This window comes from Passer domesticus, chromosome 9, assembly GCF_036417665.1.
Source record: "Passer domesticus isolate bPasDom1 chromosome 9, bPasDom1.hap1, whole genome shotgun sequence".
In the NCBI taxonomy this organism is placed as follows: domain Eukaryota; kingdom Metazoa; phylum Chordata; class Aves; order Passeriformes; family Passeridae; genus Passer; species Passer domesticus.
Window position 1 is genome coordinate 27051956 of NC_087482.1, and position 27861 is coordinate 27079816.

Consider the following 27861-nt stretch of genomic DNA (forward strand, 5'->3'; position numbering starts at 1 on the left):
AGAGCCCCATTATTCCAGGGCTGGTTTCTGCTGGTTCTGCTGTTCTGGCACGACTGACACACATACACACTTAACAGCAGTTAAATTCCACTGGCATGAAATAGCGTGGAACAGGCAGAGCAGGGAAGGGCAGCATGGAGCCATTGTTCTGGCAGGTGTGGCCAGGTGTGATTTGATACTAACACAGCACTCACAGAACTCTGCTCCACCTGTGACACTTCCACTTGCAGTAGATGACTGTTGTCTTCACAATGTCCAGCAAGGCAGGTCGGCACTTCTACCATTTTCATCTGAAAATAGGAAAGGAAATCAGCAGCAAACACCAAGTCACCAGTCAGAGGTCCCAGGAAGAATGAAAACGACAAAGAGGAGAGCTCCAGAACACCCCCAGCTGCTCCCTGCTCTCTTCTCATGAACACAACTTCATTGGAAATATCTTTTCCAGCAGACTACTTAACTCCTGAGTAGAGACCACAGTAATAACATTAAAGCTATACAGAAACTTGTGCAATAACATGGTAGTGTGTAGTTTGAAAATTAAATGCATAGCTAGGTATTAAAAAATACTTTCCAGGGATTGGAAACAATCTCTGGAAAGTATTTTTTAACAAAAACAAAGCACAGTCCAGCCACTTTCAGTCTTCATTAAACCCCATCAATTTCTCCCTGCTTTGTGCTCCTGGTCATTACAGGTGGGACTGCGGAAGAGCCGTGCCAGCCATAGAGAAGAAGGATCCTGCTTCACAGGGAGGAAGAGAGCGTTAACACAGAAGCACTCCCAGTCCAAGTACCTCCAAAGTATCCTGGACGAAATGGAGCTCATCCGGAGCTCCAGGGATGGACAGGTTGAAGAAGCCATCAGGTTCAGTCAGGAGCTGGAGAAGGAGCTGAAGAGCTCTCAGGAAGCTCTGGTCAGCCTGGAAGATTGCAACCGTCACCTGAAGAGGGAGCAGGCAGAGATGAGGAGGAAGGTGGAAGAGGCCAGACAGGCTGTCCTGAACAGTCTTGGCAAAGTGAAGGAGCTGGAAGTGAGAGCTAACGAGGTGCCACATCTGCAAATACACATCCAGCAGCTGGAATCACAACTGCAGCACTACAGGTAGGTTGGAGTCTGACAAAAAGTGCCTATAAAATCACTGGCTTGGGGCACAAGTGAGTTTGAGAATCTCTGGCTGGGGCTTATTAGATGTCTCCAAAACACCTTGTAAAATCTGGCCAGAGGGAAATTAGAAGCTGCTCGTGTATTTTCTTGGTAGGGGTCTTTAGGAGATGTGGGAGTCTTCCAGGCCAAAGTCAGGGTGAGATCTACAGAGAGCTGAAGTTACTCTTCAGACACACAACGACAGAACTCAGCATGGTAATGCTTCAAGAAAGCCCCAAAACAAATTGCTGACAGTCCTTCAGAAACCATTTCCAGCACACTTACTTTTTTTTGCTGCCTTTCCTGGTCCTTAGGTCCCATCCCAAGCCAGCTGTAATCAGATGGCTGGGTCTCCATTTCATATAAAAGCTCTTTAGTTGTCCTAGGAATTGGGGAAAAGCACACAAGGACAACTTCTGGCCAGTGGGTTGAAACTTGCTGTGACTTCATTGCTTCTTCACTGACAGAACAGGTGATAGAGGAGAGAAGCCGAAAGGTTCCTAAACCCACAAGATAATAGAGTGGGAATCTGAAACAAAAACCACAAGCCAACTAAACCCCACTTTTGCCACAGCATAAATAAATGCTTCCAAAAGTCAGAAAGTTGGTCACAAATGTAACAGTCCACTGCTCTTGTTGCTTTTTATCTCAGACCAAACTTGGACTCACCGATGGTTATTAAGCATTAGACATTTCTGCCCAAGTTTCAGACTGACCTATGGAATAAAATCTAGTTTATATTTTCACTGATCCAAAGCAAAACCAGTATTTCTAGATATATTTTTACTTACACTACTAAATCTAGTATTTTAATAAATTGCATATTCTGACGTCCTTGCCTCTTTCTAAACTCACACTTCCTCCGTTTGCTTTTAAGAAGAATTCATAGTGAGTTATTTGTGGCATCCTAGCTATTGTACTGTTTTATGAAGTGAGGAAATTCTAAAAATAACCATTTTATCCAGTGTCTCTCTGTCAGCATTGTGTATATTAATACTTGCATGGCTGCAGAAGATCAAAGAAAATAGATGCATTTCTTTAAACATCTATAGGATTTAAAAACCACTGCGAGAGCACAAAACGTGCAATAAACAATGTCCACTGACCTTGCAGAGCAGGAACTTTATGGGTTCTGTCAAAACAAAGAGTGTGAGTTTAGAAATGTAAATTATATGTTCCTTGTAAGATAACCTTCATTTGTAATACTTATTTTTAAAATTGCATGCTGATTTAAAATGAGTGTCAAGCTCAGGAATGGTGCTGGACTGACCATTTGGGAGCTACGCCCCTTTTTTAGCCCTGCAGCACATTTAGCAGAGGCCCAAGCCAGCTTCCCCGCTTTGGGATTCCCTGTTGGCCACAAAGCACCTGCACCTCCCCATCCAGTGAAACAGCTCTTGGTGTAAGCAGTTTAACTTAGAGATGCATCATGATAATTGGGACTTGCATGCCTGTGCTCATATTCCATAAAGCATGGAACCCCATCACTCCACGTGTTCCCAGAGTGGCACAGAGGTGCCCAAACTGGCACAAAATGGGGAATAAGCAGTGCAGAGCTGTGTGTTAGGGTGGGGAAAGGGTTCAGCAGCAGCTCTGCCCCACACAGCGTTGGCTGTCCCGGCTTGTCCCACTCCCTCTGCTTGCTCACACTGGTGCTCAGGCAGCCCAAACGCCTCCTGCTCTGGGAATCTCCTTCTCCTGATGTGCAGGAGCCCACAGCCACGGGTGTGGCTCGGGTGAGCTGCTGGGAGTGCTTGGTGAGGGGAAGAGATGGGTTGGCTGAGGCGGGGAGAGGGAGGGACAGCTGGGAACCCACAGGGTTCTGTCACTTGGCAAGAGTGTCACTTGTCCTGTTGCTTAAGTCTGGCTGGGTTTCAGTTGCTGTTACCTGCCCTGTTAAAGTCTGGCCGTGTTTCAGTCACCACTCCAGTGAACAGTTTTCCCCCTTGCCAGGTGCCACACAGAGTTTGTGTGTGAGCAGGGTCTGGATTTGGCCAGAGCTAATGCTGCAAGGTAGGGCTGGAGAGGAATGGGGGGGATTTGGGTGTTCTGCAGGAAGCACTGCCAATTGGAGATATCTCTCCTGAGAATTCACCTTAACTGGCTTGGTGAGCCACAGGTTTCCTCCAGCTAAAGTCCACTTTCTTCCAGAGAGGATCATATTCAAGAAAGAGTCCAGCCTGTAAGCTTTACACACTGCTCATGTTTATAGTTTCATATTTATCAAGGAAATGCTTTCTCCTTTTAGGCTCAGATTTAAAAGCTCTTTTAGCATCTAAATCCCTCTTCTAGACCTTCATCTGAGACCTACTTGCTATCACTTAGATCTGAAATCCCAGCCATGACCTTAAGTTATAATCCCTAATGCAGGAAACAACAGTTTGCATTTAGTCAAGAAAGTGCTTAAGTACCTGCAAGTGATTAAATGTTGTCCTAAATTGGAGTGTGTAATTATAACCAGATTCATATTCCTGCAATCTGTATGACTTAAACATGAACTTCTTCTGAGAGCACAGGTGTTGCCAGGATTTTTAGTGAAAAAGCCTCTGCTAGGATTTTTCCTGTCCTGAGGAGCTGAGGGCCTCAGGAAAGAAATGTAAACAATAACTATCTGCTGCTGTGGAGTGCCACAGGTGAATCTTCCATTGGTTCATGTGGATTGTTTTCAATCAGTGACCAATCACAGCCACCTGTGCCAAGGCTGTGAGCAGTCACAGGATTTTTGTTATTCATTCCTGTTCTATTCTTGTCTTTGTAGCCTTCTGATCTTCTTCTCTCTGTTCTTTTTAGTATAGTTATAATGTAGTATTTTAGTATAATATATAACATAATAAATCAGCCTTCTGATCAACATGGAGTCAAGCCTCGTGTCCTCGCACCAGGGGTCCAAGTCAAAGCAACACACAGGTTCCTGTGCCAGGGTTTGAGCTGCCCCTGTCACGTCACTGGGTTCCTAAACCAGCCTAGTTGACCAAATAGTTCATAGTTCTTTTCTTCAGGTGCCCATCCTGATCTTCCTACTCTGATGAGTGTGCCAGGTTTGTGTCTGGACTACTTTTCAGCTTTTACTTTTTAATCCCTGTCAAGTTAGTGAGTCAGCTCAACTTTAAAGGTACATTTCAATAAACTCCTTCCTGAAAAGCTTGAGTTCAGTTCATTTCAGGGCAAAAAGACATCACAAGAAATTGTACACTTACCATTGGTGTTGTATCAAGAGTGTGTAGTTGCCAGTGCCCGATGACAGGAGAGTTTAGGAAGTCAGGCAAGTCCCATTTTTATGCAGTGCCCAGAGATTTATTCTCACAGGACAAATCATTGGTCACTATTCCCTAAACTCCCTTTTTCCCCCGCTGTAAGTTCTGCTGCAGCACAAGGTGACATCTTCCATGTATTCCAATGGAATCCTATGATTTTTAAGTGTTGTTTCTAAAAATACCACACATTAAAATATTACTACAGTACAAATGTCACATCTACTGCTTCTTTTACCCATTGAGCCATTTACCCTGTCAGAAAAGGAAACTGGATTGGTTTGACGTGAATTGTTCTTGCCAAATATGAGTTGGCTTTGTTTTCTATACTAGATTGGAGGTGGCTTAGAAATTGGTTACTTAATAAAGCGTCCATATTCTTTTTCTCTTTAAAAGCACTGGAGGGAATAGAACAATTTAACAAGCATGGTTTTGATCCCAGTGTAAGAAATAAAAGGAAAGGTCATTTAAAATTGAAATAAATTTCATAATAGAGATGTTGACAGAGGGTTTATGTTGCTGCATTAGTCAGCAGCACAGTAATTACATCGGTTGGTGAAGGAGGTCATAAAATACCAACAATACTTCCCATATGCATGGTCTGTCTCCCAAATTACTTAATTATCCATCAGCATTTCTGTGTGTTAATGAGTAGCAATCCTTTTGGCACGGAATGCAGAGAAGTTTGTTTCAGCCTCTCATATTTTCCTGTAAATATGATGGCTGAGGTATCTAGCATATTTTTCTCCTTTTATTTATTTCATCAGTGTCAATTTTTCTAAAAAGTTGTGCTTTAGGTTATTTTATACCGGAAGCAGTTTAGTTTTACTTCTCTTTCAGGAGGCAGTGCCCTGATCTTTTCAATAATTTCTCAGGTTACCATTCACTCTGTAAAGTATAACAAGATGGACCAAACAAGTCCAAATCAATAATCCAAGAACAGGAGGGAAATATTCCATACAGGAGCAGCTCCATTAAGTGTAGGAAAAAAAAATCCCTAGGAAGGAAACACTCATACACAATAGAAGGCATCTATAGTAGGTTATTTCCAGTCAGAATGATAATGGTTTATATTTAGGCAGCCTAGAACTGTTCTGCTACTTAGAAAATTAGACAATAAAGAAAATTTGAACCATTTTTACATGACTATTGTCATCAATACCGGCTCCTTGCTGTTGTGACCTGAGGGGCATCATGACAATTTGTTCCAGGTGGCACAAAATTCGAGAGGAGACTGTGGGTGTGCATGTGCTGGACAGATGTGCAGGTGAAAAAGAAATCCAGGGAGCAGGGACTGATGGCTCAGGGAACTGAGCTCAGAGAGTAAAATGAAATGTTAAATTTGCAGAGCCTCATCTGTGAAAACGCTCAGATTCTTCTGGATGAAGTGATGTCATCTCATTTTATTTTCTAACTTGGCCTGGAGCCGATATTGTTTTCTACTAAAGAGTGTAAGAAGTTTTGTATTACAGAGAAGTCTGCCAAAAACCATAAAGCTTCAAGGTTTGGAAGAAGTTAGCTGTAGCAGGTGAATATATTCCCATCAAACGAAGCTTTAGACTACTTGTTGTAAAAGAATCATAAACTAAGTAAGCAAACCAGATTACTCTTACTGGGGACACTTTAAAGCAGCATTTTGATTTCACAAGAGGGGATAATGGAAGGTATTGTTATTTATGGTAGAGAGAACTATGCAGAGCAATTTAAATAGATTAATTTGGCAGTGTAGAAAATGTATAGCATCTCTTTCTGTGGAAGGGCTACTTTTATTTCAAATGCAAGAGTCTTTCAAAGCTTTCAATAACAATAATAATATAATAATAATATAATAATATAATAATAACAATAACAACAACAAAACAACAACAACAATAATAATTATAACAATAACAATAGCAATAACAATAATAATAACAATAATAGCAAAGCCTTGACTTCAGATCCAGTCACGTAATTGCAAGTTCATTTATCCTGAAGGAACTGCAACATTTACCCCCAGTGTGCTGCAACACTGGAAGTGTAGCCACCTCCCTGCCTTTTTTCCTGCTGGGTTCTTTACAGTGTTTATTCTGGGGAAGCTTTCCCTGGCTTCTCCCTAAATCCTCCTTTTATCTGCCTGGCCGTGTTTGCTGTGTGGGAATCGGTGGTGCCTCAGTGGCAGTGCCACACACAGGGACACCCCGCCTGTCCCCTCCTGGCTCCGTTTGCTGGCCCTGCTGGAGCTGTCCCCAGCTGATCCCTTCCTGGGGATGGAGGGGTGGAAGTGCCCTGCCAGCCCTGCTGCAGCACAGGGACAGAGCCACAGGCCAGGGCAGGGCTGGTTCTGACACTCTGTTCTGCCTTTCACAGCTGCCTCCCCCGCCCTTCTGTGCATGACTTGGACCGTGCTGACCCCTCCTAAACCACAGGGATTCGGTTTAGCCAAGGGGATGAGCACTCAGTGTTTCTGCAGCTTTTCTTCCCTGAATTAGTGCCTGGAAGTTCAGGCAGAGCTTGGTGGCAGCTGTGCATATCCCTCCTTCATCTGCTGCCCTGACTTTGTACAGTGCTCCCCCAGTGCTCCACTCTCTTACAGCATCAACTTTCTGGGTGATCAACAGATTACCCATCTTGTCTTATCTCCCCCCCAACAAAAAAGACTGATTTCACACACAACATCACTTGAAAGAAAAATCTTCTCCCCTTCCCCTTTCAAACCCAAACACTGCAGTCCCCATGAGAGGCTGTGACTCTTAGGAAGGAGAGCACCCAGTCCACAGTCACTGGTTTGGGGTTACAGCAAGAACCAACACCAGACGTGGTCCTGGATCCTAACCAGCCCCCAGCCACCCTGTAAATACCCTCGTGTTCCTCAGCACACTGCCAGGAGCAGAGGCACCCAGGGTAGCCTGTCAAGCAGCGTGTAAACCTGCCTGGACTCCCAGGGGGCTGGGGCTGAGCTAATAAATGTCACTGATGTGAGGAAATAACAGTGCAGGCAACTCCTGCACTCCAGTGACACAAGGCAGTTACTCAGCAGCCCTGCAAATATTTGTTCTGTTGGGACTCCTGCTGAATCACTGCCCATGTTTGCTGTGCTGTCCCCTTCTTTTCATCCCCGTGGGTATCCTTTCAACTTTGTCAGTGTCTCATCTGCCTGCTTAGCAGCACGATTAAAATCCAGACTGATATTTGCCTCTCTCATGCCTGGCTGGGGTTATCCTCTTTGTGGTACTCAGCACGTTTCCCTGGACCTGCCTGAGAATCTGAACCCCAGCTATTCAGAACTGCAGCCCATGAAAAAACCTAAAGAAACCTGCAGTCACAACCCAAGGAAAGTGAAAAAAAAAAAAAAAAGAAAAAAAAAAGCTAGAAAAATATGTCCTCCACTATAAGTAAAACTTGGGTTAAATGGATCTGGTCTTACAGATTCATGTCCTGAGATAATCCAGACTGGAAATTCCAAGACTGAGTTTGTGGTGGGGAGACAGAGCTGGTCAGTGTATCTGCTTCAGTCCTTTATTACAGAAGAGAGATACCAGGTATACCTAATTCCACCTCCCCTATGGCAGGGGATCTTTAAGAACACCTAAAGATCTGAAGATTAAAGTCCCTTCCAACCCAAACCACTCTCTAATTCTATGTTATTTTCACAATTCCAGATGTGAAACCTGATCTGTGTGCTCAAGTCAAGCAACATGAAAGTTGTAAAATGCATCAAGAGACTGGCTTTAGCTCAGAGACCATTCCTGGTCTCTGAAAAAAGAAATCTTGTACATTTTTATATCTTTTCATAATACCCATCTGAAAATTTGGCAAATTCTGATAAAAATGAATAGGTATGTGTGGTCTTAAGGGATCACAAAGTTAAATCTCAGCTTCAGAGACTGAAAACATAAAGCATGGGCTGAAGCTCAACCATTATTGCAGGTATCTGTTATCCAGGATTTGCCTGTGTTCTGTGCACCATTCCACAGAGGAATGTACTTTATAAAAAAAAGAAATGGTTGGCCAATAAATGCCAAACGTAATCTTTGCGCATTAGGAAGTTACTTCTGTGGAAAAACTTCACAGCATCGTTCCTAAACCACTTGAAAAATAAGGTGTAGAGGCTGTGACTGACTGTGGGGTGCAGTCCCTCCTTGTTGGAGGAGAAAACGATTCCCTGAAGGCTGCCTGAGCCTGGAGTGCCAATTGCCATCACAGCACCCATCACCCACTGCAGGAGCAGAGTGTTGGGAGTCAGATTTCAGCGGAAAGACCCCAAACTGTTCAATAAATCTCCAGAATCAAAATCAGGCGTTGTGCTTTGTTCTGTGCAGAGCCTCTGCTCACAGCAGAACGTTTCAGGGAGGGTTCATGGTGTCCCATTAATCACACCACTGAAAAATTGGGTGCCCCCTGCACATCTGCTCTGCTTTCACTGCCTGTCCCTGACCCCATCACACGTCCTTGCCGTGAGCTCACACAGCATCAAAGCAGCTGGGGCTGCCCAGGCTGAGCTCAGCCAAGTTTAAAGCACAGCTCTGGCAGGTTTAAGCCAATCTCTGAGTACAGCATTTTCAATCTCCTGGAGCTGCTAGGCCTAAGGGGCACTGCTTGGCACAAAATTACACAAGGCAGAAATAGGAGCAGTCAGAGCAAAGCCAATGCTTGTGAAAATTGCAGAAGAGGAGGTTTTGCTACCCATTTCTGTGCCAGCAAACAGGCAAGGGTGGCATTTCCAATAAGGGTACACCTGTGGTTTGTGGGGCACCACTCTTTTCACCCATGAGCCTCCCTGTCACTATCTTGAAGACATTAAAAATCAAATTTCAAAGTACCACTTTAAGATACAAAAAAGAAATAAAATTAATACTTCACTTTGGTTTCACGTTAAAGAGATAGTTTTCTTAGCTGCAAAATATTTTTTTCTCAGATTTCTAACTCAACCAGAGGGAAAAAAAAAAGAGAAAAATTCAAACTGTTATAAGCAAAAGTTGGGAGAGAAGCTGGTCCTCAGTCTGAAAGGTCTGTGTTTCCATTAATGAATGTACATAGCTCTGCCTAATTTCCAGTGCTGTCCACATTCCCCAGGGACAATTCCTTCAGCAGGGAAAAAAGAATAAGAAAACCAAGAATAAGGATGTTGTCTGTTTATTTTGTGAGTAAAACTGTGTCTGTGCTTCTGGAGACCTGGCTGGGATGTGACAGGTTTTTCAGAATCCTTCCAGCTGTGAAATATTCCCACCACTGGCAGGATATTCCTGGGTAAATGCACTGACTTGGAACAAAAGATCTTTCAGTGTAGCCAGGGGTTGGGATCTCTCAGAAAAGCTGTGATTAATCTCTCTATATCAGAATTATACACTGGGTTTATTCCTGTGCTGACAATCTTACACTTTGCTGCTTTCCTCCCTCTCCCCTTGTTCCCTGCCTTTGTTCTCTTTGGTTTGGGGGTTTTTGTTCATCATGATTTACAGTTTCCAAAGGATGCTTCAAATGCATTTAAAAATAGGAAACTTGAAAATTAAATAAGTATAAAGCTTTCGAGGTAAATACCATGCAGGATTTGAATGATCTAAACTTTGATTTCACATCAAAACCCCATCATTAAGGATCTAAGACCCTTAGAGTTTAGGCCTGTACTGTTTATAAAATTGAGGAACTGTCAATCCCTAAGGCTTGGCACTTGTTTTGAAGTATTCAAAATAATTTATATTTAAATTGCAGTTCTCCAGTCTTACCAGTTAAGGCCCTGCTCCTGCAAGAAGCAATATCTTGCATCAAACAAGTGTTTTCTCCTAGTTGGGCTGCACCTTGCTTAACTACTTCACTTTGGTTTTATGTTGAAGAGGTAGTTTCCTTAGTTTCAAAATATTTTTTTCCTCAGATTTCTAATCCAGCCAAACCAAAAACTAAAGGAAAATGTTCAAACTGTTCTAAGGAAAAGCTGAGAGAGAAGCTGGTCCTTAGCCTGAAAGATCTGTGTTTCCATTAATGAATGTACATGGCTCTGCTTAATTTCCCGTGCTTGCTTATAATCCTCACTTATAATCCAAATTACCTCTGTATCAAATGATACTTTTTTTTGAACAGAAAATTATTAATGCTGGAAAGGCAGCATTTATTACTTCCCCTTCCAAGCAGAGGGAGCTTTCCTGTGGCAGGTTCCCATGGAGCAGCTAAATTAATAGATCTCTGTTTCCTGAGGGAACATGACTCATGGAGCCGAAATCACCAGGAAGTAATTGGTGCTTTGCTACCTCATGTCCTCAAGCCAAGCCTTTAATTCTACTAAGGCACATTTACCTGTCATTATATGCAAGAAACAAACAGCAAATAACCCCTAAGCAGAGCAATGACTCCATGGGCAGAGCCCACAAACCACCCTGAGCCCTCCAGTTTGTCTGCTCAGTGCCAGGAAGGCACAGCTGGATTCTTCCTTCTCTAAAGAAAGAAAAGAGAGCAGACGGGGGAGAAGGAGCAGCTCTGCTCCTTACCATGAGAAAGGAGCTGTTGTCAAAGCATCTCCTTCCTTCATCCTCCCTCCCTCCACTGAAATCCAAGCGTGGGTGAGGGATGGAGCTGCAGGGAGCCACCGTGGGCAGTGGGTGTCATTGGCACCCTTAGATGTGAAGGGCTGGGACTGTTTTCAAGCCGAGAACGATTTACAGCTCAGACAAACATCAGTCTCAGGGGCTGTGAGATTTTAGAGGAGCAAGCACTCGGCCATAGCTCAGAGCAGTCACAAGTTCTTTGTTACAAGGCAATGCAGAACTTTCTAACCCGATGCACAGCTGGCACAGGGGTTATTTTGCTTTTCTAACCCATCACCTTTACTCACTTCTGCTGCACTGTGGATACTTTTGTCCAATGGCTTCTGTCTCACTTGCACACAAATGCTTCTGTTAGAACTTCTGAACTCTCAGCTCACTCCACACAACCCCACCCCTACACTACAAACCCTTCACCATCTTAGCAGTGCAGTTCCTCACTTACTTCAGGTATATTCTTACAACTGTAGAAACAAGAGTTTATTATTTTTTCTGCTTAATATCTGTATATTGTATTTTTACATCAATCCAAGCTTCTTCCAAGGCTGCAGATCAAATCCTTCAGTGTCTGTGGAAGTTTCTGTTTTTCCAATTCCCACAAGTGGGGTTGGACAGGGCAGACAGCACAGCTCCTCTCTGGGCTCCTCCACTTCATGGGGCACAGCCTGCTGCCAGCACAGCCATGGTGAGCAAAAAATTTCCCTTTTTCCAGGGGGAGAAGGAGGATTTCCAGAGAAATCCCCCTCATCCTGCTGGGAGGGGAGGCTCCTGCGTGGAGAGCACCACCAGCCAGGTGTGCATGTCACCTGTGCTCTAGGGTGCCCTTGTCATGGGCCCCTGACTCTCCTCAGGCAGCCTGAGAAAGGCTCAAAATGAAGTTTAAATGGCTAATTTGAACTGAGTTCTGTGTTGTAAGAGCTCACAATGGGCAAGATGGATGTGGGCTGGGAGAGCTGCTGAGGTACAGTAGAAAACCAGGCACTGCATTGTTTTAAGGAAGGTTTATGAACCATCCATCAGCTCAACATGCAGAGACTCGAGTTCACTTTCAGGGGGTTATTATTTTAGTGAAGTTAAGCAACCAATGCTTTTGGATTTTGGTTTGCATTTTAACCAAGCTTAGAATGAAGCAACTTTTCAGTGAAAAAAGTGCTCCCGGGACTCTGGGAACATATGCTGCCATGCCAAGCTTTACAAAAATGCTTTCCTTTTTCCATTACTTTATAAGTGAAACTGTAAACCCATGATCTGGCCCACAATATAATATATAAAGTGCAAGGTCAGAGGTGAGTGCTATAAAACAGGTGTAAAAAAGCTTATGTGGCTTAGATTGTGTAGTCTTAAATTTAAAGGGCTTCCCCTCCTTCCTTAATTAAACAAATTCATCTGCACACACTGGTAATGTACTTAGTGGATGAAGTGCATTGTAAATGCATTCTAGATTTTATATTTTAGAAGATTAATTTGTGCTTAAAAAGCTGCACCTTTTCTGATGTTAAACCCCAGGATATTTCAGACTGCTTCTCTCACATTAAACCCTACAGAAGAGAGCATCCTTCAGAGATGAGTCTGAACCAATCTCTGCAACTAAAAGCAATGAAGTTCCAGCTCAGTAATTTGATTATCATCTCCACTAAAAGTGCATTTGAATCACAAAGCTTGGATTCAGATCAGAATATCCATTGAGAGGGAAATGGATACCTAACTTTGGCGTTATCCTAATTTCAACCACAACTGGTAGTCTGGAAACGTGTTTAGTTTGGAGATTTCTGTATTTTAGTTGGAGAAATCTGCTTTATATCACATGTTAAGGAAAGCTACAATATTGTGATTATCATTTGATTTTTAGGTGAAAGGATACTGGAAATAAAGGTTTTTAAATTGCTCAGTTAGTCAAGATATGAAAAACCAGGATCAACTGTGAAGAATTGCAGAATGATCCTGGGACACTGAGTGAGGGGATGGTGGCAGGTACCAAATAAATGAAATCAGATTCATTTTGGGGGCTAAAACCCAAAACTAACCCCAAACAACACTTTCAGCTTCAGTGAAACAGAAACAATAAAGAACTCAGAGTTTATTACATCTGCTGAAAAATTACAGCTTTGAGCTTTATAACTCTAGGAATGTATCTGTTCAGTTGTTAAGCTACAGGGAGGAAAGCAAGTAAAACATTAAAATGTATTACAAAGGGAACAGAGAACAATACAAAGAAAATAATTACGCACATTCACAGAACACCTGTATCAGAACAGGGAAATTCATGATCCTTCCTCTGAAACCAATTAAACTGGAAGAGGCCTAGGAAAGGCAACAAGTGTGAAAAAAGGCATGGAAATTATTTTAGCCACTTGCAGATGTGGAAGAGAGATAGTTTTGGAGAGATATGAAATTGGTCTGTAAAATTTTCATCTAGAAGATGAATAGGGGAGAATTGCTCGGTCTCTCAGCACAGGAACTGTGAGTCAGCTCATGAAAGCAGAGGCAGGCTCAAAGCAGACATAAAACAAAATTATTCTCACCCAGTGGGTCCTACAATCTTGGAGAACCTCCCTGCACAGTGCTGAGCTTGAGAAAAGCTTACACAGATTAAACAAGCAACTAAAATATCAATTTAAAAAACCCCAACCACTTAGCAGGTGTTAAATAGAAAGATGACTCCACCTGAGTCACCATGGGAATTACTGAAATACTTCAGTGAAAGGCCAGGGGAGGACTAAGGATGCACCAGATCCATGACGAGCAGGGGAAGTCTATCTCTAGGTATTGTCTTTGAGCCTTTAGTACACATGAAATGACAAAATAAGAGTGTGGGTTTCTAACATCACCATGGCTTCTGCAGGAGTCCAAGGTCACAGCTCTGAGAGTGAAGCTCATCTCCCTCTGTCATCTCAGACATCCCATGCTCTGAGCTGAGCCCTGACCACAGCTTTGGATGTTGTCCCTTCACATCAATTTCCCCTTCTAAAAAATGATTTTAATCCACAGAAGAAGGCAGCTATTACCCACACCAGCTACTGCTCCTACCATCACCTTTAAGATGACCTCCAAGCTTAGAGATGCTGTTTCATTCTTCTGCAACAACCCCCTCTCATTCAGGTGCACAAGTATCACTGATAGCTGGAGATTGGCAGGATTTAAAACGGATTAACTGCTCCTCTGGCAAGGAAAATTTCTGAACTACAGTGGTAAATATTAGCTCAAATTTAGGAAAATCTCTGACTCCCAGCTTTAGCCCAAACTTCCCCGTTAGCAAGCTGTCACAGATTTCTTGCACACCCCTCACAAGCTTCTCCTTGTGGGACATAATGAGTAGGATACAGGATTAGGTGGCTGAAGAGCCCAGCCCAAATGTGGTGTGACAAACCCCTGCACAAGTCTCTGCCTTCAGGTCAGGTTTTCCCTTTCTGGCGTGTCCTGGCGGATGCCTATTGTCCCCGTCTGCAGTCACTGATTTAATCTCCTTTCAGAGCCCAGGAGCTCCTGCTGGGCTGGTAACCAGCTCGGGCCATTCAATGGAGATGTCAGCCTTTGTGTGAGAGACAGCCACACCAATATTGCACGGAGCCTTTTCAGCCCTTCGTGCCTACAGCAAAATCCAATCTGAAAAGCTAGGCTTAGTGTTTCTGACATGCTGGCACAGCAAATATTTCCCCACAGAATTGAAAAACATCATTTGTAAGAGTGTTGGCCCAGGGGTTCTCAGCACAGGCTGGGATCTGGGGGCAGGCAGAGCATTTTCAGAATACTGTGTGTTTATCAGAAATATATAATAATATAAATTTTATTTTAATATATTAATTAATATATTTATTTATATATTGTTATATTTTTAATATTTTCATTCACTTGGCCTTCATGCTGTTTGCAGCTGGCTGGCACAGACATGCACTGGTATTTCTCTGTGCATGTTTGTTCACTTCACTCCAAGATACTTGGTATGTGCATGAATATCCAATATTAAAGCTCCTGTTCAATAATCTGTGCGATATTGTTCATATCCAAGTGCCTCACCTCTCTTTGCCCATAAAGGCAGCTCTGACTTGGTTTCTCACACTCTGCTGGGACTGTCAGGGAGAGAAAATGGTGTTTTATAACCCTGGAAAGAAGGATTTTTCTTATTTCTAATTCAGGTAGTCCTGAGATAGAAATACAACATTTTATCCCATTGAGAAAAGGAATGAAGTATTAATGGTGAGCCCTCTCTTCCTTTAAAACCCCTCTGAGGATGTAAGAATAACCTGACTCCACACATGGAGAAGAGCCAGACAGGAGAGCTGTGCTGTAAAACACAAAGCTTAAGCAGATGACACAGAAGGAGTTTTTAACTGCAGGGCACACTGCATTGTTCACTTCAACAGGAGCAAATATCCCAAACTCATCCCGGACTTCCCCCACCAGCACTGCTGAGGAATACAAGGAGGGGATGCTCCCACAGCATGGCTTTTATTGATACATATTCTACCAGCACTCAAAGTACACTATCAGATTATTTCAGTCATTGCAACAGCTCATGTCACCAGAAGAATAACTGCTGGTTTAAGTGGCTAAATGAGAAACTAACTTTGTGTAATAGATCTTATTACTTTGTACTGTCCAACCCTGGCCAGGGACTTAGGAATATTTTGAATCTGATGTTCATATTTGTTATTTCAGAAATCTGTTTATATAGAGATTACACTGTCCTTGCCAGAACCTAAGACATAAAATACAAGCTGTATCCTGAATATTTTAGTGCTAGAGAAAATATCTATATGATAAAGGAACATGATGAAATTATCTGGTTAGATTATTCAGGAAAATCTCATTTAAAATCTCTTCACATCAATGCATGACTTGGGGAAGTGCTATGAATTCTAAAGAACTCCACCATGAATATCAAATACAGACAATTTAAAAAGCAAACACTGATTTAGGAGAGTTACAGCTGGACTAGCTGATGGCTGTCACTGTCTTCCCACTGAACTGTTCTATTCTACAAGAAGAATTCATCAGGTTTTCAAACATGGCATTGTAGTTTTCCTCTTCAGGAAATTAATTTTATAAAAATAAACCACATTCTATCAGATTTCAGAGTTGCAGGTCTAATCCTCACCAGGGGACAGGAGAAACTTTTCTTTATAAGCTATTTTGAGCTTTTAATTTAAGGAACTTTTTTCCATCATTATTGATGCTATGCTGGCAAATAAATATAAATACATAACTGCACATGCTACTCTAGTAAAATTTATGTGGTTTTTTTGTATCAGTCCTTACAGGACTTTCCAAGTGGTCACAGACCTATGGGGAAGGAAAAAGAATTTGATTAAAGCAGCCTAAATGTGGATTCCAGAGTGATTGCTGAGGAAATGACTCCCTGCACCAGCTGAGATGGGTCTGAAGGCAGGCTGAGGTCTGCACAGGCAGGCTGTAACATTTGATGTGGGTTTTACTCATCTTGTAGAAGAAAAGTCAAATATCTTGCCTCAAAATGATGCTACTCTGATTTCAGCAGCTGTTGTAGAGTTTAGGGAGTCTCTTGGGGAACATCGGGGGAGTTTGGAGAGGTGTCCATCACCCTCAGGTCCTGCTGGCTCTTGCAGCCCTCGGGCACAAGAACAAGGAGGTCTCAGCTCTCCATCGGCCTCAGGATGTGAGGAAATCCAAAGGGTTCATGGAAGATGCACCTGGCAATTAAATAATAATTACAGAGGCAATTAAATAATAATTACAATTATTATTTAAAACTAAACAGGCAAAACCTAGCAACTGTGAAGAGTTGCAGGAGTTGGATCTTTGGAAGGCTTGCAGTGATTGCACAGTAAATATCTGTGGAGCTGGCATCTCGTGGACATTGAGATTTTTCTACATTTTCTTCTGCAATAATGTAGTGGTGTGAGGAGTCAACAAGAGCAGCACCAGCACTGTGGCCTCTCTTCCCTGGTTTTGGAAACAAATACAGTTCTTGCAGAAGTAACAGACCCCAGATGTGATGACTCTGCTGGGGTACCAAGGAAGGGAAGACTCAGGGAACAATCCTGCAATTGTCTCCATCTGCAGCCATGGGTTAGCAACACAGAGCAGACACAGGAGAGAAGCAGCTCTTGTTTAACAGCAATTGCATCAGGAAATTTAGAATATTCAACTGAATAAGAGCAGACTGTCCGTGTCAAATTGCACAGGGCCAGAAAAAAGTATTGCCTAGAATCTTGCTCAGTCTTGGTGGGAAAACACAGCCACTGAAAGATCTCCACAGAATCCCATTGTCTGGGCCTGACAAAAGGGCTGGATACAAGGAACTCCTTTGGAATAAAGGCAGGCCTGGAAGCTCTGCTGCAGGCAGGGTTTGTTAAACCCTCTCCCAAACATCAGTGATACACTCCAGAGTCACCTTTGATCCTGCATGGCCTTCCTAGGAACTGAAGTAAACAGGGGTTTGAAGGGAACTATTTTGGGATATTGGGAACTTACATGGTGTCTCTCCTGCACTGCCGCTGACCCAAGGGCTGCATTCCCCTGATTCTGATAAATGTGTTTGCATGACAGCTCCTGAAGCAGGTGCCAGCACCCTCACCGTGGGGCTCACCTCTGGAGGCTGCCTGAGGCACTGGGCCGTGGTGTGGTGAAAAGTCATCTCAAACAGATTGCGTGTGGCATAGCCTTCATTTCTGTTCCCAATGATGTGTATGGCTTTTAACTGGAGACCTGGGAATGATCTGGCATTTCAAACAAATGTTTCTGCTAGAAAATGAAATTTATGCATCAGTTGGGTTTTTTCCCTGGATTTGGCCCTTCATCAGATCTGGAGCCTGTTACTCTTCAATCCAGCATTAATAGTGGCCCTCACATCTGAAAGCAAGGTTCTTTCTGCTCCCAGAGGGATGAGAGCTCTGAAAATGAGCAGTATTTATCCTGATTCCCCAGCTCTGGGCAGGATCAATGCAGTTCAATGATCCTTTGCTAATGCAAAGCAGACCCGTGCATGCTGTCATGAATCCTTGGAGGGCACAACCTCCAGCTGGCTCCCTTTACTGCCAGCAGCTTTCTTTAACAACCCTCCAGATATACCATGTTGCATGTTCCCAGCTCTACTCGAGGAATTTTAGCCCAAAAGGCAGGCAGGGCATGGTGAATGCCACCTTTAGCTGCTCTTGCCAGGCTGGTCGCTGCAGCTGTGAAAATGCTCTCCCAGGGCCCCTCTCAGCTCCTGAACCCCATCACAGGGTGTCACAGAGCAGCAGCCTTTCCTACAGTGAAAGATTGCACTGGTTGCACTCACAGCAGTCAGGAGCACTTTGAAAAACCATAAATGATGGTTTGGAGGGAGAAGGGTGCTCTGCTGATAAATCTCAGGCTGAACACTGCAACAATATTGCACTTTGAACAGACTATATTGACTTTTTTCCCCATTTAGTTGTTTAAGGTATCTACAGAAACCAAAACCAAGAAATATCTACATTCACTCCAAAGCCCTGCTGCTGTTTTTTTAATTCTCTCTCAGATGAAGCAGTCTCTTGACAAGCACCAGTGCAGTTCTAGCTGGAGCAGCAAACCAAGCCCATCAGGCTTTCTTGTGGCACTGGGCTGAAAGCAGCCCAGAACTCTGCAGCACATCACTGCTGGTTGTGCTCTGACCTCAAAGGGACCCTCTCAGGTCTCCAAAGCCTTCTGTGCTCTCTGATGGAAGCTTCAAAAAGTACAATGTGAAATGTTTCCCTGACATTCTGGGGTGTTGCCTTTAAAAACCCAACCAGCAGCATTGCCAGCTGAGGGGAGTGGATAAAACAGATTTTGTTTCAGATGCTTTTGCATTGTGAGGATTTTGAGCTTTTATTTCATATATCTCTTGAAATACAATGTGTCTAATTACTAAAGCCTAGCTGTGGAACTCAGAAACATTCTCTGCTTTCATTTTTTGCTATTTTCTCTATCAGAAACGAGCACAGAATATATTATCTCTAAGTTCTCAAATGCAAACAACATACTGTGAAGGCCAAATCCATCTTCTCTCTGATGTTTGTCTTTATGAAATGAAGAAAGTGTCTGTAAAAGCAAGGTCAAATTTCCTTTAAAGGATTTACAAATGGAAGAGTTTCTCCCCTCAGATTTGCCCTTCCACATGCTATATCCCCATTTTTGATGGGCCTGTGTCACCTACCTAACACTGCACAGCCCAAGATTCCCAATGCAGCCATGTCATGGTTCAGGGAAAACTTGGGAGAAAATTGGAACATTTTCCTAGTGTGACTACAGTTGCTTTTCAGATGGAGAGTTCCAAATTCCCCCTCCCTTTTCAGTGCCCACAGTAAGGTCTGTAACAACTCCATAACATCTAGAACTTTGTGGTAGTTTGAAGATGGATCAGAAAGGACCATTACAAAACCTCTAGAAGGTTTTAGTTAACAAGTATTTCTGCATGTCAGATTTTGTCAAATTTTATCCTGACCTGTCTTCCCTTTTAATGCATAAATCTCAGGTTTTCAAACTGAATTATAGAAGGTCAAAAAGCCAAGGGGAAAGATGAAGTCTTATATTGGGGGCAAGAGGAACGGAATCAGCATGAGAAAGTTTGGGATCCCATCCAAGACTGACGCAGATGGGAAATTTTCCAAAAGGGTTGCCCAGGGCAGTAAAGTGAAAATAGAAAATATGGTGTAAAAACCTGTTACGGAAGTTTCAATGCTGGCCACCGACTGTCAACTACAATGAAAACCTAAATATATAAACACCTGAGGTTTTTAATCCTGCTGCAGCCCTGTGATGTTTTTAATCACTGTTTTTACATAAGATAACACCACTGGTATCACCTACTGCTTCAAACAACCACATTTATTTTAAGTCTTCCTCCTAGTGCTGATCACAGAAAGCTTCCTGTTTTTCGTACGGATTTCCCTCTTTTCCTGTGGAAATCCATTGAGGAAGCTCTCTGAAAACAAGAGGAAGTATCTGTTTCTAAATACCTGTGAGAGTGTCCAAAGGAAGGGTCTTTGCCAAAGGGGCTCCTGGGGAGGGCAGGGGCTGCTTGGGATGGGGAGCACGATGTGCCCCCCCAAAAAAAATCTCCAACCCCTCACACACAGCTGGGATCCTGCGTGGAGAGGCTCCAGTAATGAGGGGAAAACTGCAATTAAACATTGGCTTCTTTTTTTTTCTTCTTTTTTTTTTTTTTTTTTTTTTAAGAGGGGAGAAGCAAAGAAACAAAGCCTTTTTTTAAAATATTATTGACTTTGAAAACAGGAAACCTGTTCACCCAGCTTGTCCATGAGGGATTTTCCTGTACCTATGACCATCTCTCTCCTTCACCTCATTTAGCAGCTCTGCACTGCAGCCTGTGATGGCCACATAATTAGAGCTAAACTCTAATTAAGCTGGGTTTATGTCAATGAGATGCCTCAATTGGCTAAAATTATGCACCCGCTTAAGTGTTCTGCTAGGAAAGAGTCTTTGTAAATTTAAACTTAGGTGTAAGTTTAAGTGAATTTGGTGATGAATGCAATGCAAACCTGCTTGGGCTGGGATTCATTAAATAAATGGGAGGTGCTGCTGAGAGAAGCAGAGGTCCAGCCATGGAGAAGGGAAATGAGCCAGAGTGCTGAGCACTGGCAGGAATCAGTTCTTACACCCAGGGAGCAGCTAAAATGGTCACATTACACTCCTGTCAGTGGCTTTTTGACCTCTGTCAAAATGTTTCTTATTCAACCACATCAGCAACAAAAGACAAAATAAAAGCTGCTATAAGTGCTGCCAAAGCACAGGATCCTAATAAATGCAGAATCCTAATAAATGCAGAATGACTAGGCAGCATTTTCTGGTCTCTAGAAAGTGGCAAATAACTTACAAATATTTGCAAAGGAAAATTATTGACCCTGAGATTGGCTCAGTTGGTCAGAGCATGGTGTTACTAATGCCAAGATTGTGGATTTGATCCAACCATGGGCCATTCACTTAAGATTGCACCTTGGGAGTTCAACTCAGAACATTCTGAGTTCTGTGAATCAATTCAGGAGTTCCTTTTCAGTCACCTACCAGAACAATACTTCCGGAATGCAAAGGACAGGCTGCTGCTCCCTGGAAACGTAAAACTTTCCAAAGGTATCAAGATAGCAGGCAGGGAGCTGGGATTAAAGGAACATGCAGAATTCCAGAGTCTCTGGTGGAGAGCAGCGCTCTGAAGCCCCGAGGATGTTTTTGCAGAGCAGCAAACAGGGTGAGGTAATTGTTGCTGCTTCCTGATGCAGGATCTGAGGAGTGGAAGCTGCTGGCTCTGACACTTCAGCTCAGCTCTGCCAGCACCTCCTTTTCCCTCTGCACAGACAAAACCCCAGCACAGCTCTCCTGGGGAGCCTGCAGGCACCAAAACCCCTTTACACAGCTCCTGAGGAGCTTGGATGCAGAGCTGCTCACAGCTCCTCCCTCACACATTCCTGACGGGTTTTCCCAAACTCAGGAAGACCTGGTCAGAAATAACTCACAGCCAGCTGAAGGCTCAGTGTTTGCTGTTAAATGAGCCATCTTTCTCTCCTGCCATGCCAGATCCACCAGGCTCTAAATGTGGGAGGTGCTGAAATAAATCCTGAAGGAATTTACGTGCCAGTAAGTAGGAGCTTTCAGTCTGTGCCACACTCAGGGATAGCTGCAGTTTTACAGACATCAAAAACAGCTCTGGCACATTTTTAAGCTTTCAGAGTGGAATTCTGCAGGATCTTTGCCCAGCTGTTAAATAGTCTGTCAGGAAGAACACTTCTGAAGGCACTAAAAGGCTCCCTGGACATTTGATTTTTACTGCTATACACTGCAGCACCCAGGAGATAAGGGAAGGATTCCTGGGGATTAAACAGGACACGTCTACGTGAAGGAACACACGAGGGTGAGGGCTGTTACACAAGCAGTGGCAGAAGGAAATGATCACAGGAGCACAGCTCTGCTTTCCCTGGCCTCAATGATTTATGTCAAGTGCCTTGGTTAGAGCTGTCAGTGCTCAGAACACCACAGGATTTTAGTTATTTTTGATTGTAGGCTCTCAAGCATCTTTCTGTAAAATCCAAATCAGGACCCCAGGAGAGACAGAATTCTGAAAATGTGAGTTTGAAAAGCAGGAAGGGCAAACAGAATGTATCCAGGCAATTCTGGCACAGGCTGTGGGGGTGAGGCTGTGTTTGCTCCCACATGCCTCTGTTGCTGTTCCTTGTGGGCTGGGTAAAAGCAGACCTCAAACAATGGCATTTCATAATGTGTGCACAAAGGTTGGTGCTGTCTCCAAAGTGCTCAAAGCCACCACAGGAAGGACAGCAAGGCACAGCCCTGCTGTGTGTGACAGCACCATCCCAGGATTTGCCTGCTCATGTCCAGCATGCAGGGAGATGGGAAGGTTTGCAAGAAAACACACAGCTATCACTTCAATGACTTTTTTCTAGAGGCTGGAGATTTTGGCAAGAAAATTAAAATCATCAGCCAAGAACTGGAAACCTCCCAGAACTGTAACCATTATAGTTGAAGTTATAACTATGCTTTAGAACTGCCCATATAAAGCCAGGATATTTAGTGATCTTTATTATAGCCACTAAAAAGTCATGCTTTTAAACATTTATCTTTAATGCCTGAGAGATCTAGCTATTCAAAAGCTGAGGTGAAGCATCTGGATTGATCACAGAAAGTTCATTCATAGGATTTCTGTTGGGGAGGAGCTCACAGCACCAACCAGAGACAGATGAATTCAGAAAATTCATGTGGAGACACTCAGCTCCAGCAAGAAAGCAAAATCTCAGCTGTAAATGAAAAGTCATAAATAATTCCAAAATGTACACCTGAAGTCTCTAATTCCTACAGGGAGTAAGCCAAATCTGAAACCATTCTGGGTTCCCTGAACTCTGACAGCTTGGGTAAAATAGTACAAAAATAAAAATCACACTTCATTTTGGTTAAAAACCACAAGTCCTACACTTTGAAAATAAAGTGTAGTTGTGAGTATAACTACACTCAGGGCAATGTACACACACAGCTGTTTGATCTGCTCCAAGGAAGTCTCTAAAAGAGACGAGTTAAAGGTCTGTGAATGACAAGTTAATAATTCCTCAGAGTTATTTTCCGATCAGTCTGGAATTATTCAAGCCCAAGATTTGCTCAGCACCAGAAGCAGGTGGGTTTTCCTGCAGCTCCATGTTTCCATAACAATACAGCAGAGCCAATTAAAAGCCAATTAGTCATGGGCATTACTTTGAGGTCCAGTACTTTGCAAACTCTCCCCTCTGCAGTGCTGCTGCCCATTATGCTGGGGACAAAGGCTCTGGGATGAATGGGGGCTGTTTCCCTGTCTCCATGGAAGCCTTGCCATGCTCACCCCACACAAACCTTCCCAGGCACCTCCAGAGCCGCTTCCCCCTCTGATCTTTGCCCCAAACAAATGTGCTGTTTATTCACTCTGCTTCTCATTTATGGAGACCCATTTGATGCTGTATGAATAGCAATGAGGAAAGAATTAAACCTGTGTTTGAGAAGCTTCCAGCTCCTCCTTGAATCCCCTTCACCCACACCTGCTGGAAGAGATTTCCATGATACTTGAAAATTGTCCAAGTTTTACATTAAGATCTTAACCACTGCAATAAATATGCACTGAAATATCAGCATCTGTGTTATGTGAACTAACTCTAGAATTTGAAACCCAAGCAATCTAAATAATAGTGCAGCTCAAAACTGAAAACAGTCTGCTCTGCACCAACTATGGTGCTCAAGAAATTGTAAAGAATTCCTGTAGAGTACCAGAAAATCAGCACATTGCAGGAAAGTAAAATGCAGTATCCCTATGAAGAGAATATCCCCCAGATGCTGTCCAGATCTCTGAAGCTCTGTGATGCTTCTCAGAGCCACCACTCTGAATATCCAGGCTTTACAGTGCATTTTATTTGTGCACCACTCCAGAATTATTTTTTCCAGAAGTGATGACTGTCCAGGCTCCTTTCTGGGGATTGCTGTTTCCCTTGGCTTTACAGGAAATCCAGTTGTTGCTGAGCTGAATAACACCATGAATTGCAAATGAAGTCATTAGTTTTTAATGCAGTCAGCTCCACTCAAGGGGGTAAAGCAGGTGCTGGCTTCTCAGCAAGGTTGAGCTCAGCTTCTCCCCTACAGCTGTTTACAAATAGCGACTTCTGTGCTTAAATTCATGATCTTGTTTACTCCTTGCAGTTTCACAGGCAATAAGGGAGCTACCATTGGTGTGGCTCCTCAGGAGCAGCTGAGTTAAACAAAAGCTCTGCGATTCTGGTGGCCAGCGTGGCCTCAGCTGCTCTGTCCCTGCAGCCAAAGGCCCCTCCCAGCTGCAGCTGGATCTGCTGGCAGGAAGCACAAGATTTGTACAGAAAGCTCACGTTATACAGCTTGTGTCAGCAGGACCCACCTGATGAGTGGTTTAGCTGTCATTTTTGCTATTTAATGTGTTAAATAAAGGAAATATTCAATATTCACCAGACCAGAACTAACCTACAGAAGAATTTTGAGGGAATTTGCCACCTTTGAGGACTCTATTCCTCAGTTACATTATTTGATGTGTGTCCCATCCCTTGGAAGCCGTTCCTTTAAAACACACAAGTGTGATGTCCTCTCAGACAAAGACAATCCCAAAGGAGGCTGTCAGCAATGCTGACACCCATTCTGAGATGCTGCTCACCTGCAAGTCCCTGATTTCCAGGTGTGCCACCATTCCTGGTTCATTCTTTTTGACTGCTCAGGCTCTGACTCTGCTTCATCCCAGCGCTCACAAGACATGGATCCAGATCCCTGACATGTCTGAGCCCACGGGACTGGGTGCAGGTGCCTGTGGTTACAGTGACTACTCCACAGATGTTTCCTAGAGGTCTTTGACCTGACCTAAATGTTACAGGCACTGTTCAGGTCTTCTTATCACAGGACAGCTGAAATCCACCTTCCTCTGGTTGTCTCAGGACCTCAGGCAGCCCTTGGGGTCGATGGCCCCGTTCTTCAGCCAATCCCAGCAGCTGCATCCCACCAAAGCCATCTTGGTGTTCCAAATTTCCTGCACACCAACCTCACTCTGGTGTGGAAGAGGTTTTACAGTGACCTCTGTGAGCATCAAGAAGTTTGGTAACAGGATCCATGTTTACCCCTGAAAGAATTTTCTACCAAGGTCATTGACATAGAAAACAAGAAAGAAAGGAGGATAAATAAGAGAAACCTGCAACTCCCTATTCCAATGAGCATTTTGCTTTTCTTTTGTGACCAATGAGTAAAGCGTAAGCTTAAGAGCTTTGTAAGAATGTAGAAAAGGCATGCAGGCTAGAATAAAAACAGGGTTTGAAGCCTTCTGGAAATGCAGTGTGTTGCTTTGCAGTGTCTCTGTCTCATCTACAACCCTCTGGCCTCTTCTGCAGGTGGGAAGTGGAGCGATGCCAGCTTGCCCAGCAGAGCAGCCCCCAGCAGCAGCAGCAGCAGGAGGAGGGAGCAGCCGTGCCCGTGGCACCGCCGGGCACCGCCGGGCACGGTACTGACCCAGCCCCAAAGCCAGCCCCACACACTCCTGGCCTCTCTCATCTCCAGTGCCAGCAGCAGCAAAACTACCAGAGAGGTTAAACTGCCGTACCACGAACCTGTCCTAGAGAGTCTTGAAATCCCAGACCTACCCAAAGCCTTATAGCCCAGATTTCCACTCCTCACTCCCCACAGAATTCTGTGTTTAATGAAAGACTGAACTTATCACTTAGAGCTGTGATTTAAAACTGCTTTTTTCCACATGAGTCATCCCACCAAAACTTTTTTTCCTGGCTAAAAAAGTATAAAGATTTCATTTCTTCGTAAATAAAAACGCAGAACCTCAGCAAAAATAATGTCCAAGGAAACAATTTGCAGTTAACATTCTGCACAGCCACGCTCCTTGGAAACATCCTGGCTGCTCCAGTGACTCTGGAGAAGCCCAAACTGTTTAGCACATGTAGCACCAACAGCTGCCATAACACTGCATGCTTTGGCTTCCCTGCAGTGGTTTGTTTTTTTGGGCACATGCAGTTCAAAGACCACAAAAGCACTTATCTGACAATAATTCTGAGTTACAAGGCACCTTTACTGCAGGCTGGAGAGCTGTTTGTTGTGACAAAAAATTGGATTTTAGGTGTGTGTTGAGTGGAGCTGGCAAGCAGCTGCTTGGGAATGTGAAAAATAGTGACAAGTAAATACAATTAACATTGTAGCATCTTCTCCTGGTTAGACTTAGAAAGCAAACCTGCTTTTACAAATGTTTCTATCAAATCACACGCTTTGCCAGCTCAGAGTTTCCACATAAAATTACACTATTTCAAGAACAAACAGCTTTTTAGCAAAACATTTCCATACAAATAAATCATGGGGTCATAGATTCTGAAACAGAAGAAAGTGTTCTATCAAGTAAAATAGGGTTAGGCAGAAAAACTAACTCAGAGAGATGAATAAGTATAAAAACTGTGTTCTTGAACAGAAATTGAAGGATCACAACAACTGATCCTTCACATTTATCCTTAGCTTAAGGAAAGAAAGGAGTTGAGGTAAACAGCTCCAAGTTACCCACAAGAGAGCACTGAAATGTTCAAGCCTCTCACAATAGGATCTTGGCTGCAGCTGCCTGTAGTGGTTTTGCATCACTTCTGCAAACGCCTCCTGTGCAAAACCCACTGCCCCAGCCCCTTCCCAGGGATGCTGGGGACCTGCCCGGGGATTCTCTGGGGGTTTGGGCTCCCACCTCGTTCTGGCCCAGACTGGGGGTGTAGCTGGGCTTGCTGGGGTGCTGCTGAGGGCTGCCTGTCTCCCAGCAGAGGAGCAGCTCTTCCGCTCCGTGGAGGGCCAGGCGGCCTCGGACGAGGAGGAGGAGAAGGGGCCCGGGGACCGGGCTCCCCAGCTGAAGGACATCCTGGCCAAGCTCCCTTGCTGTGGCAGTGGGTAAGTTTAATTCGTTAATTAATGCCATTTGAGCCCTTTGCATCGATCATTTCACAACCTGTGGCTGCAGCCAGAAGCCTTTTGCCCATCCTGTGTGGCACATGGGGAGCAGCCTGCTGGAGATTCCCACCGAGCCCTCATTAGTGTCAGACACTCATTTGTGACCCATGCTGCTAAGAATTCCACAGGAAAACTGGATTTAACAAACACAGACCTCTATTGTGAGGTCTCACTAACCTTTTTCTCTTAATGATGTGTGTAGATGTGATGAAAAGACCTGGAGAAAGCTGCTGTCCTACCTGGAGACCAGCAGCGCTGACGAGAAGGACCCTGTGGAGCCCTCGGGGAGAATCTCCCCCCTCACAGAGCAGCCAGAACTCAAGGGCCACCAAGAGAAAAAGCTGGAAGCAAGCATGGAAGAGGTAAGAGGTGCCAAGCAGAGTGTGAAAGAGTTGTTTATGCACCTTTGGGGAGCTGCATCTATGTGTGTTTGTATTTTATTCTGGCCATTCTGCTCTCTGTTGCTGATGCTTCTCGTTGTGCTGCAGTTTGCCAGCTCACACATCTCCTGCTTTCCTCCAACACCTGCATTTCTACTCTGTTTCCTACCCAAATCTGCCTTTGGAAGATGAGAGGTACCCCAGGCCCTTCAAATACAGTCCTTGATTTACTGAGGTTCTCCAGCTGTGGATGAAGCACTCCCCATATCCTAAGGCATCCAACACCTCTGGGAGCAGAATAACTTTCAATAAATCTCTCAGGCTAGCTGAGACTCCCTGTTTTGCAGTCAATTATCCCATTTACTCTTTTTCTTGGGCTTAGACAGACATATTTATATCATAAATACAATATATCAATCTAATATATCAATAATATGATAAAATATGAATAAAATTAGTTCTCAGGTTAGCAGCATGTCCAGCTACCCTTGAGCAGAAGTTATAACCACATTATTTAAAGCCCCAGTGCTGTATCCCAGCAGTCCTTGTGAGCTCACTATTTAAATTCTGCAGAGTTCAGCCCCTGATGGGCACAGAAGTGCCAGCAATCTTTCTAT

At 43.7% G+C, this 27861-nt stretch overlaps 1 protein-coding gene and 1 long non-coding RNA gene across 3 annotated transcripts in view; one reads left to right on the forward strand and one right to left on the reverse strand.

The window, feature by feature from the left end:
- Positions 1-27861, forward strand: part of LOC135307748 (EF-hand and coiled-coil domain-containing protein 1-like) — a 36906-nt gene that overhangs the window by 2200 nt on the left and 6845 nt on the right. Inside the window, exons 2-5 of one of the 2 annotated variants that reach the window (XM_064432180.1) lie at positions 693-1099; positions 25271-25380; positions 26678-26804; positions 27067-27226. In XM_064432180.1, coding sequence (XP_064288250.1) covers positions 693-1099; positions 25271-25380; positions 26678-26804; positions 27067-27226 — 804 coding nt within the window. The remainder of the gene's footprint in view (positions 1-692; positions 1100-25270; positions 25381-26677; positions 26805-27066; positions 27227-27861) is intronic. The other variant, XM_064432181.1, reaches the window with a different exon arrangement.
- LOC135307750 (uncharacterized) lies at positions 12956-25021 on the reverse strand. Its single transcript, XR_010368411.1, has 2 exons — positions 24550-25021; positions 12956-16573 (listed from the first exon to the last, which is right to left on the reverse strand). It is a non-coding gene; the product is annotated as an uncharacterized LOC135307750 (long non-coding RNA).